This window comes from Oncorhynchus tshawytscha, linkage group LG22 (assembly GCF_018296145.1).
Source record: "Oncorhynchus tshawytscha isolate Ot180627B linkage group LG22, Otsh_v2.0, whole genome shotgun sequence".
In the NCBI taxonomy this organism is placed as follows: Eukaryota; Metazoa; Chordata; class Actinopteri; order Salmoniformes; family Salmonidae; genus Oncorhynchus; species Oncorhynchus tshawytscha.
The window spans coordinates 17782431-17800381 of record NC_056450.1 but is presented as its reverse complement, the minus strand read 5'-3'; the positions used below and the strand labels follow the sequence as shown (position 1 = coordinate 17800381).

The 17951-nt window shown below is 41.2% G+C and overlaps 1 protein-coding gene across 2 annotated transcripts; it reads left to right on the top strand.

Moving 5' to 3' along the window:
- The first annotated feature begins 2831 nt into the window (after nt 1–2831).
- Nucleotides 2832–17502, top strand: pfkfb2a (6-phosphofructo-2-kinase/fructose-2,6-biphosphatase 2a). Of its 2 annotated transcripts, none has more exons than XM_024384466.2 (16): nt 2832–3008; nt 3521–3621; nt 5086–5211; nt 5547–5643; nt 6188–6254; nt 6372–6446; nt 6564–6620; nt 6747–6871; nt 10412–10619; nt 10792–10938; nt 11043–11147; nt 11234–11363; nt 12927–12989; nt 13095–13159; nt 13952–14152; nt 15931–17502. In XM_024384466.2, the coding sequence occupies exons 2-16, from the start codon at nt 3525–3527 to the stop codon at nt 15982–15984; spliced, it is 1617 nt and encodes a 538-aa protein (XP_024240234.1). In that variant the 5' UTR covers nt 2832–3008; nt 3521–3524; the 3' UTR covers nt 15985–17502. The 2 variants fall into 2 exon arrangements, with proteins under 2 accessions (XP_024240234.1, XP_024240232.1); XM_024384464.2 differs by having other exon boundaries at nt 3387–3621.
- The last annotated feature ends 449 nt before the right edge of the window (nt 17503–17951 follow it).

Sequence of the window (17951 nt, the reverse complement as noted above, 5' to 3'; positions counted from 1 at the left end):
TTCTAACTTCCCTGAAAAGTTTCATATCACGGGGGCTATTCGATGCTAATGCAGAACGCCACAGGATGTTTTTGTGCTGTTCAAGGGCAGTCAGGTCTGAACCAAGGGCTGTATCTGTTCCTGGTTCTAAATCTTTTGAATGTGGTGTGCTTATTTAAGATTGTGAGAAAGGGGGCCTCCCGGGTTGCGCAGTGGTCTAAGGCACTGCATCGCAGTGCTAGCTGTGCCACCAGAGATTCTAGGTTCGAGCCCAGACTCTGTCTCAGCCAGCCTTGACCGGGAGGCACATGGGGCAGCACACAATTGGCTCATCGTTGTCCGGGTTAGGGAGGGTTTTGCCGGCAGGGATATCCTTTTCTCATCGCGTACTAGCAACTCCTGTGGCAGGCCGGGCGCAGTGCACGCTGACCAGGTCGCTAGGTGTTTCCTCCAACACATTGGTGCGGCTGGCTTCCGGGTTGAATGTGCATTGTGTCAAGAAGCAGTGCGGCTTGGTTGGGTTGTGTTTCGGAGGACGCATGACTCTCGACCTTCGCCTCTCCCGAGTCCATACGGGAGTTGCAGTGATGAGACAAGAAAGTAACTACTACATTTTTTTTTTTATAAATAAACATTTAAAAAAGGGATGAGGTCAATATCCTTCCAGGATACCCGGGCCAGTTCGATTAGAAAGGCCTGCTCGCTGAAGTGTTTTAGGGAGCGTTTGACAGTTTGATGTGAGTAGGATGTGAGTACATTGGAGGTAAACCAAGGTATTGAGTAATGATGAGAGAGATATTGTCTCTAGAGACGTTTAAACCAGGTGATGTCACCGCATATGTAGGAGGTGGAACTAAATGGTAGGTTAAGGCATATTGAGCAGGGCTAGAGGCTCTACAGTGAAATTTAGACAAATAATCACTAACCAGGACAACTAATGGACAAGGCATATTAGGGAGAGGCATGCGTAGCCAAGTGATCATAGGGGTCCAGTGAGTGGTTGGGCTGGCTGGAGACCGGGGCTAGCAAGCTATCAGAAGGGCCTTAGATGGACATGGCGATGGAGGAAAGTCTGTTTTAGCCTCCGCGTTTCGGTGACATCGATAGACCAGTCGTGATGGATTAGTAGGGTTCCGAGTAGCAGAAGGGTTCAAGTCCAATTGGCAAAATCGGTATAGTGGCCCAAGAAATTGGCCGATGTACCTATTCAGCTAACAGTCCAATATGCTCTAGACAGCTAGTGGGCCGTGGCTAGCAGGCTAGCAGATGGGCATTCAGGGGACGTCGAGACGGAGGGGCTTGTTGGAAGAAAAAAACCTTGGGCAGATTACGTCGGTAGTCCAGTCGTGATGGATAAGCAGGGCTTCGTTGAGTAAAAGGGGCTCAGGCCAATTCGAAAAATAGGTGCCATTGCCTTTGCAGATTAGGAGACAGCAGCTGGCAATTAAATATTGCGTGTTGATCCATCTGATTTGTTTAGTAAACGTCTGGATACTGTGTATCAGGATTTTGTGGCCATTTACACAGATTGTTCAAAAGATCCAAGGACAGGATATACTGGGTCAGCATTTGTAGTGCAGGAATGTGGGGTGGCAGTCAGTTCTTTAGCTCACGTAGCAGACAAGATCTGCTTTATGATGTACTACAAACACATTGCAGGATTAGACACGAGTATACAGATAAGAGTTACTTGGGTCCCAGACCATGTGGGGGTGGAGGGGAATGAGGCAGTTGATGTACTGGCTAAACAAGCACTTGGTAGTGGGGATGTTAATGTTGTAGTTTCAATGAGCAAGGCAGTGGGAAAAAGCCTGATATGGACAGTGATGGTGCAGAGATGGCAGGAGCATTGTAATAGAGATACTAAGAGTAGGCATTTGTTTCAAGTACAGAGGAAATTCAGGGAGGACGGCAGGAGGGGACAAAGGAGAGGAGGCTCTTTTTACAAATTAAGGGTGGGACACAGCCGATTGAATAATACTTTCATGTTATAGGAAAGCATCCAATAGGAAAGTGTGATTATTGCCAGGAAACAGAAACAGCGGAGTGTGTATTGATACAGTGTGGGCAGCAGGAAAGGAAAAGAGAGGCTGAGATTTAGTATGAGGGAGAAGGGGATACAGGGAATTAGTTTAAAGAGTATATCGACTAGAAGGTCATAAGATACATTCTCACATATTTTCAATTTTTTAAGAGAAACGGGGCTCACGGGTAGGATTTAGTTTATCCTTCTCTGGCCCACACTCCAGTACAGTAGGTGGGGGTAATGCGGATGCCAACCGCAGACAAACCCCACCGAAGAAGATTACCAGCAAAGATGTTTATAACTAAACTAAGATGGACCACAGACTGTCGTTTCCAATGGGAACATGAGTCATAGTGGGCAGAACAAGCAAAGAGATGGGCAGAGCCAAGCACGAGCTAGTGAGATTATATTAGCCCGTTTTAGCATAAATCTGCATATTTCCGCTAGAGAACGTCTACTCTTGGAAAGTGCGTGTGTCCAATAACTCAATTCGCCTTTGCACTCCCTCTAAACAACGCGATTTTTTTACAACTTTGGCAAAGGGTAATGTCTACAAAACCTAGTCCACTCTGTTCATAACATATTGTAGTTTTGGGAACAGAAAACGGAATTGAGATCAAATGTTCCATCGATGAGAATTTGCAGAATTTCGGTCAAAATCCATCTTCTCCCACTGCTGACCACTGAGCTTCCTCTTACTACCAATGTCAGGCGGTTGCTTCACATTTATTTAGATTTTTTGTTATTATTTTGTTTAATTTTTTTTCATGCTTCACATTCATACATCCGATGAAATATCTGTCTCATTGTTCTATCTGTGTTACGGGTGTCCATCGTTAGTCAGTGCGCAGGTTGATTTCCTTCCCGCAGTGTCCGGGGGGAGGAGCCAAACAATAGAATACCTCGGAGCTCGACAGCAGACAGATGAAATAGCTACTGTACTGAGTGGTTACTAAGTGACTCGCGATACATTGTGTCTGTCGACTCACTTGTTGTCATTTTGGTAAGTGCTTCTGTAAACTATCCGTCGTGCTGAGGATAATCTGTTTTTGTTGCATAGTATGACGTTGCAGTAAAAACCATGCTAAAGTTGTAGCTGAACCGGGTTTATGTCTTCACGTTGTTTTAGATAGAACAAGCGTGTCATATGAACGTGTGAAAAAAATAAACCAACCGGTCACTTTCTTCAGATGTAAAGGGGATGTATTATGCTTAGCTAGCTAGACATATTTTGCACTGTAACAATATCTAGGCGTATTTATAGGCTAACTAGATAAACTAATTGTGAAAAATATTTACTCAGCTAGCTTGCTATGGTTATTTGAAAGTAAACAATTAAAGCAATCTGTGAAGATGGACTAAACAACTATGTTATCTGCAGAATCCTCTGCAGAGATGACCTCACTTAGCTAGTGTCCTGACCTCTCAGTCCCAGAGAGAGTCCCCAGCCAGGCTACCCTGCCGTGAAAGGACCAGTCATTGGACAGTATAGTGACAGTGTGCTGTGTCTACTAGCATCATGGCTGCCAGCCAGCAGAAAGGCACTGCAGTTCTGGAAAGTTCAGCAGAGGGAAAGAGAACGGAACTCAGGGCTAATGAAGTACTGAAGAAATGCTGTAAGTACTAGTGTCTTGTCTGCTAGCCTCATATACTCCCGTCTATTCTGGTCCCTTTCCTCTATTAACCCAATTAGGTTAAATGTCAACCTGATCTTTGAGTATTCATTGCAAGCTGTTGCATAACCAATGTTCCTCTGAGAATAGGCAATTACATTGATTAAATGGAATTGAATTTGGCAGTGCAGAATCTAACATTTAGAAAATTTAGATTATTAACACAAAATGTCCTTTTTTGTAAGTGCCTCGCTGGCAAACTTTGCTTTCCTCTCATGCAAAGTGAAACTAGGCATATTTTGTCTCTCTACCTGCATACAGCATGTGAAAGGTGCTCTGATAGTTTACTATAGGCATAGCGCCTTTTTTCACACTTCAGTTCAAACTAGATTAGATGTGATGTGTGCAGTCATCAGTGCATGCTTTTTTGCAAACACCCCCAGTTAAATAAGTCTAGCATTAAAGGCACAGTACAGTCAAAACTAGATTTTCGTGTGTCTTATATATATTTCCACACTATGAGGTTAGAATAATACTGTGAAATTATGATAATGCCCTTTTAGTGTAAGAGCTGTTTGTAAAGACCACCTAAAATCTCTGCCTGTTTGGCGGGATGGAGTTTCGACCTTCCACGGTGACATCACCATGTGGAAAACGTGTTAAATACCAACAGGAAAGAGTTCCAAAGTCTCTGCCAATAACGTAATTTTCAGTGTTCCCACTCAGATCGCACAGACAGTCCTAGTAAAATTCATGCTTGAGAGATCGCCCTTTTTCAAAGACACCCTTTTTGTTTGACAATCACAGTAAGGTACTTAATTGTTACCAAGAAATGATTGAATTTTGAGATAAAAGTAGCTGCATTGGACCTTTAACGAGCCAGTCCAGTCCACTCTGAGGAATCTGTAATCAGGAACTGGAGATGGTTCCAAGATATCCCAAACACACTCATCTCAAACTCACATTCACACACACAAATCTTTTGCGGGTGGCTGCTTGGTAACCATTGAATTTTTAAGCCACAGGGCTGGTTTAAGGAATGTGTAGCATGTAAATGTAATGCCTGGTCTTGTTAAGAATAGCAAGGGTTTGTGTGCAAAGGACTGAGGATGGGTGTTGGTGAATCTTCTATCTGCAGTAACAGACTAAAGAAGAGAGAGCGACAATAACTAACCTTCAGAACACCAGACTTAATTTTACATTTCTGGGCATGGACTTAACAGTGTCTGTGGACAGTCAGTAGCTAAGCAGCTGCTGTTTGAAAAACATTAGCCACCATTAGTGAGAAGGTCTGGATGAAAAAATACACCCAAAGGAATAATTGACATGTTATTATATTGGCCTTTTTTTCAAACAATTATAAAATATAATGGAGTTACTGTGTCATGGTAAAATACTTAGCCTACGTTCTATTGACATTTCAAAGTAAGTTGTTTGGTTGTGATTGATGTTTCTCTGTGTGAACAGCATGGGCCTCTTACATGACCAACTCCCCCACTGTGATTGTGATGATTGGTCTTCCTGCCAGAGGGAAAACCTACATGTCCAAGAAGCTAACCCGCTACCTCAACTGGATAGGAGTGCCAACCAAGGGTTAGTTTAGAGGCCTCACTGTATGTACTATACTGTATTTCCATTAACAAAACTTACAGACCCACACTGCCGGAAGATAAACATTGAAGCCACACTTTCCTCATTATTCATGTTATTGTATTCACTCTATACGATGTGTAAATTCATTCCTTTGTGCAGACTAGCAATCATAGGGATCTTTTTGTATTGATATATTTACAATATAGAGAATTATGTAATTGAACTGCGACGCTGCAGAACCCATTACTTCCTTCCACAGTTCAGTAAGCTGTCACATGACATTCTACTGATTACAAGAACATGTTGTGCATTTCATCACCTGTATTGTGTTGCAGTATTCAACCTGGGGGTCTACAGGCGAGAGGCTGTGAAAGCCTACAAGTCCTATGACTTCTTCAGACACGACAACGAGGAGGCCATGGAAATCAGGAAGTGAGTGCACCCTTCATAGTATTTTTGGACCTGTAGGAGAAGAATGAGGTTGTTTTGATGAGTTACACAGTATTACAGTAACCCTTTTATTTCTAGACTATGCCCTCCATGTTTTCCCAAGCAGGTGTTATCTGTATTGAAAACCTTGCTGAGGTTTATAAGGGCCCCCTACTGGATTTAGACAAATCATGTCATTTGTTTTTTAGTGAGCAACTCAATGGTAGTGAGTCACCTGGCCGCCCGCCCGCCATTTTCCTTTTTCTCGGTTTAATGCTAGCTGCTAGACCAACAGGTATAATACTTGTTATAAGCATTATAAAAACCCTTTAATCTATTATTATAAGGCTTGTAATATATTGTGTATTTCTATGCTATAGTTCTTCAACAGATTGAACATAAATATTACTAAGACATAATGGGGTCGTCATACATGGTCGTACAATGCCTTATAGCAACATAATGCATTATGTCTGTCAGATTTAAGTGAGTTGTCACTGATTTTTCATTTCAATTGTTATTGATTTTTGTCACTGTGTCCCTACAGGCAGTGTGCTCTGGTGGCTCTGCAGGACGTCAAAGCGTATCTGACTGAAGAGGGGGGTCAAATCGCTGTGAGTTTCTACTCTCTGCTCTCTGCTGTTTTGAGTAATTGGAGACAAAATAGTGATATCAAAGTGAAAAGACAAGCTTAATTTTAGATATCAGTGAGACGTGATTATGTCTTTCAGGTCTTTGATGCCACAAACACCACCCGAGAGAGGAGAGAATTACTCCTTAGTTTTGCAAAGGAACATGCTTACAAGGTCAGTGTTATTATTTGTTTCTATACCTAACAATGGTTAGGTTTAGAAACTTTTCTCAATTATTGGTGTTAAAATGGTTTGGTAAAGTATGTCTTCAAAGATTGGTCTCTTTCACAGGTGTTTTTTGTGGAGTCATTGTGTGACGACCCTGATGTCATTGCTGCTAATATTATGGTAAATTAACTTACATGTTTAAAAACTTAACTACATTATGAGTTTTACTTCTCATTAAAACATTCTATGATTATCTTAAGGATTTCGACACTATAAGTCTTGTGCACCTCCCTCTCTCCTCCCCAGGATGTGAAGGTGTCCAGCCCAGACTACCCAGAAAGAGACAGAGAGAGTGTGATGGAGGACTTCCTGAAGAGAATAGAATGTTATAAAGTCATGTACCAACCATTAGACCCAGATGAACATGACAAGTAAGACATTCTCTATTTTAAATGGTTAATGCTGGATTATGTATATTTTTGTATTTGTTTTAATGTTCAAAAGCTCTGAGACGCTAGTGGTCCCAATGTGCTTCAACCGTAGCAATATAGGCGCCTCCAGCCTGCCTGAAAACCACTGTATTCGATACCATTATTACAGAGAATAAAACTAATTATACTACCCTCTGCCTATTAGCTTCTTAGCTTATTCAAGCTGGTCTCAAAATACATCACTGCCCTTTTAAGACAAAAAAAGGTTATATGTGAACAGCTCGGTACATGTATCTCTCGCTTTGAGTTCAAAACAAGCGCATCTAATCATGACTGCTGATGCTGTAAAAACATTCCATTTCAAAGTGAACGGCACAGATCCGTATATGGCAATGGTCTATTTGCATATTGGCCTACTGCATCTCTGATTGGTTATGGCGCACTGGTCTGTGTAGAGTATGTGCCTGAGTAGTGCCTGTCAATGCAATTTAATCCTACTCCGATGCATTCTGCCTACACTAAAATCTCTTGTATTATTAGTTTTGCATAGTTAGTTTTGTTTTGGTATGTTGCATTGAAATGGGCTAATATTGTGTTGATTCAATCACAATTCCCACAGTAAAGGGAAACGTTGATAGTGTTAACTAATGGGCAAAACTCTAGAAAGTTGAGAAGTTCAATCTGGTGCTTCGCTGTGCCTTCTGATATTTCTTCTGCGCGGCAGTCCCGGGGAGCTGCACACCCGCATTCAGTTTAGAGTTAACATTGGTCGCGATAACTCTATTCAGTGAGAATAAGCCCTTAGTCTAGTGCTGTAGGTTGGTTATCTTTGAATGCAGCAGGTAATCATTCTTAAGGTCATTACTTAATATATTGACTTTATATAACAATTCTGGGGTCAATTTGACTAATGGTTAGAAATATTGTCCAAAGAAAATCAGCGTTAGTGTGTTGGTATATTGTGGTCATCTTTGAATTCTGGTACTTTATGGTGTTTAAATATGTTTGTGTAAATTATTTAATCTCAGTTGGTACACTCCACATTAGTTTTCCAAAATACTTCAATACACTCTCACAGCTGTAATATGCAGACTGCGCAAGCAGCAGAGCTTCTGGTTTCAAATTTTCATGAATAAAATATTGATAGAGGAATTCAATTCCTATATGTTTATTACCCAATTCAATTAATACACTCAGCCCATTTCTCAGGATTTGTAAGAAACTTATTTGCATAAAATGGGCGGAGACCAGTCTCAAAATCGAGCAATAGCGTTTATTCTCGAGAGTACTGAACATGATACAATTTACAACAGGTTATAAACTGAAAAGGACGTCATTAGGTTTCAAACTGTCCCGTCCCTCCTCCACTCCAGTACGATGGCAGTATAGTTCTCAAGCCTTCCTACATCCTCCTCCACCCATTTAGATAATTTATGACTAGGCCAAGGCCTCCCTGTGTAGATAAGCATTCTAGCCAGTCTGACGATAAGTTCATTAGTTTCTACCAAGGAACAAACAGTCATTGTTCTAATTCTTGATTATAATTACACACATTATATTCAGTACTAGGATTAAAATAAAATTCATACATCTATACAGTAACATAATAGTATTCTGATTAGTCAGTCCTGATTGAAATGTATACATAATTAGTCAATATTGATAAAAAAAAAATCCCTTATCAAATATCCAGTTTTCACTAGTTCCGACCACATAATAGGGCACCAATATGTGATTATACAGATGTACAAATCACGATATTTCACATTGTTCATCTGCATAATTTAAACCTAACATTCATTTGCATGAGACAAAGTTCACTTGATCAGTAGATATGTTCTATTGTCCTATGGTGCCAATGACATCGATTGTGCCACCAACTTGTCTGGTGCATCCATCAGGGTTAACGGGATTTTATATTCACACAGCTTCAAAGTACATATTCATAAGGTTTACCTACCAAATTTCATGGCCCCATGTCCATCGGTTCAGTTCTTCTAGTCCTGGAGTGATATGGTGCCATCTAGTGCTGTAGCGTGGCCAACATTGAATGCAGCAACTAATCATTCTCAAATTCATTGGAGGCTAACTCATTGAGTCTATACAGTGTACCAAAACTGGAGTGAATCTGATTTATAGTTCATGACAAGGGGATAATTATTATTTTTATTTTTTTAAAGTTTTTAAAGTATTTTTTTCATTAGCATATGTGCTAATGTGCACCTATAGGTACAGTGCAGCCATATTTGAACGCAGCAACATTTTTTTTTCTCGCAAAACCATATTTATGTAATGAGTCTAAATACAACATCTGGAGAAAATCTGGAAAAACCCTTGAATGAGTTGGTGTGTCTGAACTTTTGACTGGTACTGTACATAGTACTCAGAAGTCTTTACCAAGTTAGCTATCTTCAGATTGCCTGGTAAAATATTTGATCGCTGAGACATTCATGTTAGCTATAACATTTTTACAATGTACCCATAACTGCAGGAAGTAGGGGTGTTGAAGGTGCTGCAACACCCCGTGATAAATCACCCATAAAAAAAGTATTAATATATTTAAAAAGTCATTTTGGGGAAAATGTTGTTTTTCCACCAAATTAATGCGCTAGGCCTTTATGACTCATAATGCGCTGAGAAAAATACTTGTCAACAGAGCAGGGAGAAATCGGACTATACTCTGTATGGAGAGGATGTCATTCTAGCGACTACCGATGAGTGCGGGGTTTCTATGGAATTGTGTTGAACTCTTGACTTTTTTTTTCATTCTTGCCAGAGGGGTCTCCAAAAACACCAGTACATAAAAAGTTCCACAATGTAGCTTTAATTGATACCATTTGTATTTACAAACCTTCATCAAGAGTTCCATAGTTTCTCCAGTAGTTGGAGACAACACACAAGATTGACAAAGTTATTTTTTCAGATTATAGCCTGCTTTGTCACCATGTTGACTCCTCATCATAACATCATTGGTCTGATTTCCAATTCTAAATCTCCTGACAGAAAAACGTTTTTGGTTCGTTGGTCATTATTCCTAATTCACCATAGTATTATTAGATGTAGTCCCTCATATGATAAGCCTTATAAAACAACACACTGATTTTACACTGTTAATCTTCAAGAAATGTACAAATTACAATCTTATTTCAAGCCTGAGCTCTCCTAAAACCTGGGCCTCCAAGTCATATCAGCAAATTCCTCTGGACATTGTCCCAGTTAGAGAAGAGGAACAGTTGCTTCCCCTCTTACTGACCCAGCCAGGGCCTTGCGAAAGCTTTTGTTTTCAACAGTTCGGGCCATTTAATACCTACAGAAAGCAGGTGCTGAATAGCTATTAAAAGTGTTATTTTATTATTAGAAGTTCTTGTCAATTTCTTTGATTTCTCAAAACTATTGTACTGAGAATTAATTTAGCTAATGAGTAGATCTTCATGATGTTCATTATTAGCGTCTTTAGCAATGAGTCTGTATAGGATCAAGACACTATCAGGTCACTGATAAATTCCATCTTGACCTCCATTCTTAACCTCTGACCCCTAGGGACCTGTCCTTCATCCAGGTCATCAACGTGGGCCGGAGCTTCCTGGTAAACAAGGTGCAGGACTACATCCAGAGCAAGATCGTGTACTACCTGATGAACATCCACGTGCACTCTCACTCTATCTACCTGTGTCGGCACGGAGAGAGCGAACACAACGTGGAGGGACGCATCGGGGGCGATGGAATGCTGTCTGTTCAAGGGAAAAAGGTATACCTCGACTTCTCCTTTAGTAAAGTACAGAAACTACTGCGCCGCTTCATGCTATGTTGCTCTGTGTTCTATATATATATTAATCTTGCACACACAATCACTGTATGACACCATCTTTCTTACATTCTGTATACAAATAAACCTACTATGCCTATTCTAATCCTCTTAGTTTGCTGGAGCGCTGAAGGGTTTTGTGGAGCAGCATGGTCTGACAGACCTCAAGGTGTGGACCAGCCAGCTGGGACGGACTATCCAGACTGCTGAAGAGCTCGGGGTGCCCTACGAGCAGTGGAAGATACTCAACGAGATCGATGCCGTTAGTACCACAGCACCATGGTTCAATAGTGACCCACAGACAACATGGTAGGGGTTAAATTTAATAATGATTGTCTATAAAAAAAACGTATTTATGATTCTCAGGGTGTGTGTGAGGAGATGACCTATGAGATGATTGAGGAAACCTTCCCTGCAGAGTTTGCCTTAAGAGATCAGGACAAGTACCACTACCGCTACCCAGGAGGAGAGGTACAGTTACTCCTTATCTCTCTACAGAGATCTGTCCCATTCATCTGAAGCACTGAGCTCAGTTTGTCCCTCTCCTCTCTCCGTAGTCCTACCAGGACCTGGTGCAGAGGTTAGAGCCGGTCATCATGGAGCTGGAAAGACAAGGCAACGTGCTGGTCATCTGTCACCAGGCTGTCATGCGCTGCCTGCTCGCTTACTTCCTGGATAAGAGTGCTGGTACAAACACACAAACTCACTTAGTGCCTTTGGAAAGTATTCAGCCCCTTGACTTTTTCCACATTTTGTTACATTACAGCCTTATTCTAAAAGTGGTTAAATAAGAACTTTTCCTCAGCAATCTATACACAATACCCCATAATAATGTTGCTAATTTATTCAAAATTAAAAACAGAAATACCTTACTTACATAAGTATTCAGACCCTTTGCTATGAGACTCGAAATTGAGCTCAGATGCATCCTGTTTCCATTGATCATCCTTGATATTTCTACAACATGATTTGAGTCCTGTGGTAAACCTGTGGTAAATTCAATTGATTGGACATGATTTGGAAGTTTGCCAAAGGCACCAAAAGACTCTCAGACCATGAGAAACAAGATTCTCTGGTCAGATGAAACCAAGATTAAAATTTTTGGCCTGAATACCAAGCGTCACGTCTGGAGGACACCTGGCACATCGTGGTGGCAGCATCATGCTGTGGGGACTGCAAGACTAGTCAGGATCGAGAGAAAGATGATTGGAGCAAAGTACAGAGAGATCCTTGATGAAAACCTGCTCAGGACATTAGACTGGGGCGAAGGTTCACATTCCAACAGGACAACGACCCTAAGCAGACAGCCAAGACAACGCAGGAGTGGCTTCGGGACAAGTCTCTGAATGTCCTTGAGTGGCCCAGCCAGAGCCAGGACTTGAAACCGATCTAACATCTCTGGAGAGACCTGAAAACAGCTGTACAATGATACTCCCCATCCAACCTGACGGAGCTTGAGAAGATCTGCAGAGAAGAATGGGAGAAACTCCCCAAATACAGGTGTGCCAAGCTTGTAGCGTCATACCCAAGAAGACTTGAGGCTGTAATCTCTTCCAAAGTGGCTTCAACAAAGTAAAGTACTGAGTAAAGGGTCTGAATACTTATGTAAATGTGATATTTCTTTCTAAAAATGTGTAGATGTGTAGATTCATGAGGGAGTAAAACAATTTAATCAATTTTAGAATAAGGATGTAATGTAACAAATTGTGGAAAAACTCAAGGGGTCTGAATACTTTCTCTATATACAGACAAGCACATTCACAGATACACACAGCACCTCGTTAGGAAACTAAATTACTTTAGGCAGGATACAAGCACACAAACACACACATCTTGACCTCTGAGTGAAAAATATGCCTTTGCTCATGTTCATCCTGGATGAAGGACAGAAATAGATGTTGAGGTTAAAAAGAATGTCACATGGCCCTCTTAAGGTCTGCCAATTCAGTTGCGAAAATAGTTTGTGCCTTAAGGGGCATTTTAAAAGCTAGTAAAGCCACCCACACTGTGACTGTGCAGTGGGCACCTCTGACGGTCACTGCCAGATGTCAGGAAAGAGAAGTGATGAAGTCTATTGACTAATTATATTGGCTAATCTAAATATAATCCCTAAAAATATATATATGTATGTATTGTTAACTCTATCACGTGTCATTAACGGCATGAGGTTGAGTCCTTTTGAGATGCCATGTTGATCTCACATGCAATGTTCTAAATAAAGTCATTGTGTCTTTGTTTCTGTTGACACAGATGACCTGCCCTACTTGAAGTGTCCCCTCCACACAGTTCTAAAGCTCACCCCTGTGGCTTACGGTAGGATATCTTATCCAAGACTAACCTGTGTCAGTCTCAGACACATCTTTCTCTCTCATTCCTCTCTCTCAGGTTAACATTGACTGTTATTTTTTTCTCGGCCAGGTTGTAAAGTGGACATGTTTGACCTCAAAGTGGAGGCTGTGAACACTCACCGGGACAGGCCATTAGTGAGTTGTTCTCCTTGACAAATCTCTGTTCAATCTACTGTTCTACTTAATTTCATTGGTTCGTATACTGTATCCCTCTTTTAACAGGTGTGGCCAGTTCTGACCACTGATCCAACAACTTTCTCCCAAGAGTCAGATGGATGATTAACTACAATAAATAGTCGAGTAATAACAAACTGGCTGATCTGGGAAGTTGCAGTTTGAAGAGTTCTAGGTAGTAGTGAGTCAATCCTCAGAATATGCAGTTATCTACAAAATAGTGTGAGAAATTGCAACAACGAAAAACAGACCAGCTGAGTCATAACAAACTGGCTGATCTGGGAAGTTGTAGTTTGAAGAGTTCTAGATAGTAGTGAGACAATCCTCAGAATATGCAGTTATCTACAAAATAGTGTGAGAAATTGCACACACAAAAAGACCAGAGTACAGTTTCCACCCTCAACCATACAAAGGGCCTATTTGATGTAATTTCTCCTAATTTGGAGATCTGCTCTGCTTATACAGTACAGTATGTAGTTCTGGAATCAACAGGCCACACTGTCTCAGTGCTGTCCCCGGTACAGTGTTTACCAGATGTTCCATGTGGTGTGGGCGTTACACTCAAAAACATGACCAGTGGCCACACTGCCTTTTACTGAGCGTAGCCCTGCTAACATGTCTGGGAAAGGAACCGCAACACCTCTTCAATATTCTGTTGTTTGTTTCAGCTGTAATGTTTTCACAAGATGTGTAGCATGCAAGACACGCGCGCACACACAGTGAAACTTCTGATGCTCCATCCTCTCTCACCAGGATAAAGTCCGTAATGACGTCGTTCCCACCACATTCCTCCGGAGGAACAGTTTCACCCCGCTGTCCAGTCACGACCAGGTGAAGCGACCGCGCCTCTACAGCGCCGGCAACCCACCTCAATCTCGACGGCCCCTGGCCCCCTTTATACCCAGCATGCAGTCCTTCGAGGACCCTGAGGGAGCAGAGTTGACACGAAGCCAAGTTAGTTGTCTTTCTGCATGAATGATGTCTCTCTTCACGTGTTTTTATGATGTTACTGATGTCCTTAAACTACAGCAAACTTATTTTAAAAACTAGGGATGCACTATATATCGATGAGCATATCAAAATTGGACTATATTAGTTAAAAATGCCAACATTGGCATCAGCCCGATAGTTTAACGCTGATGTGCAAAACCGATGTCAAAGCTGACGTGCATACCTATATAACGTAGGTAGATGACGTGCATACCTATATAACGTAGGTAGATGACGTGCATACCTATATAACGTAGGTAGATGACGTGCATACCTATATAACGTAGGTAGATGACGTGCATACCTATATAACGTCGGTAGATGACGTGCATACCTATATAACGTCGGTAGATGACGTGCATACCTATATAACGTCGGTAGATGACGTGCATACCTATATAACGTCGGTAGATGACGTGCATACCTATATAACGTCGGTAGATGACGTAATGACACCACGAAAAATACAGCGCTACACAGAACAAAAGCAGAAAAATACTAAGCCAACAATTTCAAGTTGAGCAGTAATTTGAAAGAGTAAGAACATTTCAGAGAGACAACTCAAAAGGTGAAATCCATTAACCCCAAGATAATGGAAATCATTATGCTACTTGCTATGGGCGTCACGACCGACATTTGGACCAGCGATGTCAGCCCTTTGAGCATGCTGAGTCTGACAGCACAGTGGGTCGACGAGGATTTTGTACTGAGGAAAGCCGTACTGCTCAAGAATGTGCTGGTTCTCATACCGCTGCTGCCATTTCAATGGCATTTGAGAACATGTTTTGAAACTTGGAAACATGAACACACTCCTAGCGCTATTCGAACAACTGACTGGAGAAATAAGCCAATCAACTGTGTCTGCAGCAGACGTGATACCCTCTGTCATGGCATTGAAACGCCTACTCAACAAAACTGCCGACATAGACCGTGGGGTTAAACAAGCAATTCTGTGGTATACTATCGGAGCCTCTTTACTGTGTCGCCACCATGCTCGATGCTAGGTACAAGGACCGCTACTTCGATGCAGACAATAAACAGGGTTTATGTGAAATGTTACATACACAGCTGGACAAGATGGAAATGGACAGTGACTGCGCACCGAGGAAGAGAGGCCATGGATAGACAGAACAGAAACACTACTTGACATGTATGATAAAATCCTGGTTGAGAATGAAACGACTGAACAAATGAACAACGAAACAGCACAGCAAGTATGTGAAAGAAATAGGTTTTGATTGTTTTACTGGTAATGGGGACATACGTAAATGCCAACAAAATAACTTTTTGGTCAGTGTGGTGTGTGTGTGTGTAACCTTTATTTAACTAGGTAAGTTAGATAAGAACAAATTCTTATTTACAATGACAGCCAAACCCAGACGATGCTGGGCCAACTGTGAGCCGCCCTATGGGACTCCCAATCACGGCCGGATGTGATACGACCTGGATTAGAACCAGTGCCTTAGACCGCTGCATCTGTGTGTGTGTGTGTGTGTGTTAACTATTTAACTGTACTAGAATGCTTAAAAGGACGCAACATTTTTTAAATATTGGTTATCGGCATCAGTGTCGTGCATCCCTAAAAAAAACAGCAAGTTGTGTCTTGTGATTGACCTTACCCTTCTCTTTCTGAGCTCAAGTGTAGCAGAGACCAGTCAAAACAAATTGTATGATGACGCCGCCCAGTCTTGGCACAGCTTAGCATGTGAGATAACACTGTCTCTCCCTCCTGCCTCCTAAAGGAGTCTCTCAACTGCTTCAGCCCAGGGGACTCAGAAGATGCTGTTCGCAGTTGAAGAGGACAGGGACTGGGGTCTCCACTCCCCAACATCCTCTCTGCCATCAGACCTGGGTTCAAATACTATTTTAAATGTTTGTACATAGCTTGAATGTTTGCTTTAGCCTGCCAGGAGTGCCAGATGGGCAGTGTTTGCACTTTGGGGGCTTTTCTATTGATTTCATTTCAACATGCAAGCACAGCTGAAGTATTTGACATGATTTCAAATAGTATTTCAACACAGGTGCCCTCTGTATGTACCTACTGTAGTCCCTCCACTCCAGGAGGAACCATCACCTAACGCTCAGGCCTGCTACATACCATGCCAGCCTTACCAGTTTGATTGTCAAGCAGTGGTTCAAGCACAACACCTCAGCCACAAATGGTCACAGCGTGTGGTTGTTGTAGTGGCCAGAATTTGTTCTACAGCTGTTTAGTTTCTGTTGACATCTGTTAGATAGATATTGTGGTTGTGTGAGGGTGAAGAGCGAGATGATTTGAGAAAAACATGGCCTTGCTTGCACACACACTTATCAACATTCAAAGTTGAATTTACTCTAAACAGAACTTTGGGATGTTTAAATAGAGGATATCTTTGAGGAAATTTGTCTTAGTGTAAAATAAATTGTATAAATCTACTAAGTCCCTTATGGATGGGGTTGCCACATGGTAACACTGAACATTTTATAAAAAACAAAGCACTTACTACGAACACTGTCTTATCCTTTGTCTATAATGTACAATTACTTAAGCTCTTATGAATAATATATGTACCTCTTAAATTGGATAGATGAATATCATCGTTTTTGAACGGCCTTGTGACCAACTTTGTTATTCCTCCGTTTGGCTGAAAGACCACCATACAGGATTTAACATTTCAGCTCAGGGATTCATGTTATTGGTTAGTCACATGTTACTGTCACAGGTTACATTTCTGTGTGTGTATAGTTCACATTTTACTCTGCAATTCAGTTACATATTTATCGTCATGTTATGAAATACCAATTTATTTGCATTATAGATGCATCCATTACACGTCTTCGGCTAAAATGGCAACTACTACAGTAGTTCCAGTTAATGCCAGCATTTATTCTTACATTTGTTAAAAGGACATTGTGTTTTTACTTTTCCTAACGTTATCTGCATGATTTTGAATTCTGGAAAAGCACAGCATAAGGAAAGATACTGTAGGTACGTTCATACTTAAACTTCACTGATCTTGCCCAGCTATGTGTATCTTATTGTTAATTACTGCTATAATTATACATGTTAAATGTGCTGCTGCTCTAAAGTGCCTCTGTGACTGTGTTTAGTAGCATTACTTTTGTGGCTCTTGCTCTATGTTATTATATAAATAGGCAGAAGACCGTAGCCTGTAAGACTACAGTATACTGATCTGTATACTAGCACTATGCTGTAAAATGATTTAAATCACTGGAATATTAGTCATGAGTGTAAACGATTCAATAAATGAATGTATCTGTCAGAATGTCTTGCTCATGGCCAGTGTGGGCATGGGCAGATTTATTGAGCTCCATTGGGTGGTACCTATCTGTTTCGATGTTTACAGCAATTTCTTCCTGTCTTATCTAAAGCCAGGACAAGCCTGTGGCAGAACCCTGGATATAGGGCAAGATTCTGAGGGATACTACCTGGGAATAATAACCTACGGTGCATTTGGAAAGTATTCAGACCCCATTTTTATGCTTTGTCATTAAGGTGTATTGTGTGTGGATTGATGAGTAAAAAAAAAAGAATCTAGTCCATTTTAGAATAAGGCTGTAATTTAACCATTTGGAAAAAGGGAAGGGGTCTGAATACTTTCCGAATGCACTGTATGTCCAATATATCACTCAACCTTCTTATATTAAGCCTAGGTTATGACCTGTGACACATCTAGGACTAATATAAGTAGCGCCTGTCAAAGACGTAAAGGACAGGTGGTGGGGCTTGGGACCTTTTAACTGATTGCAACCATAAACTTTT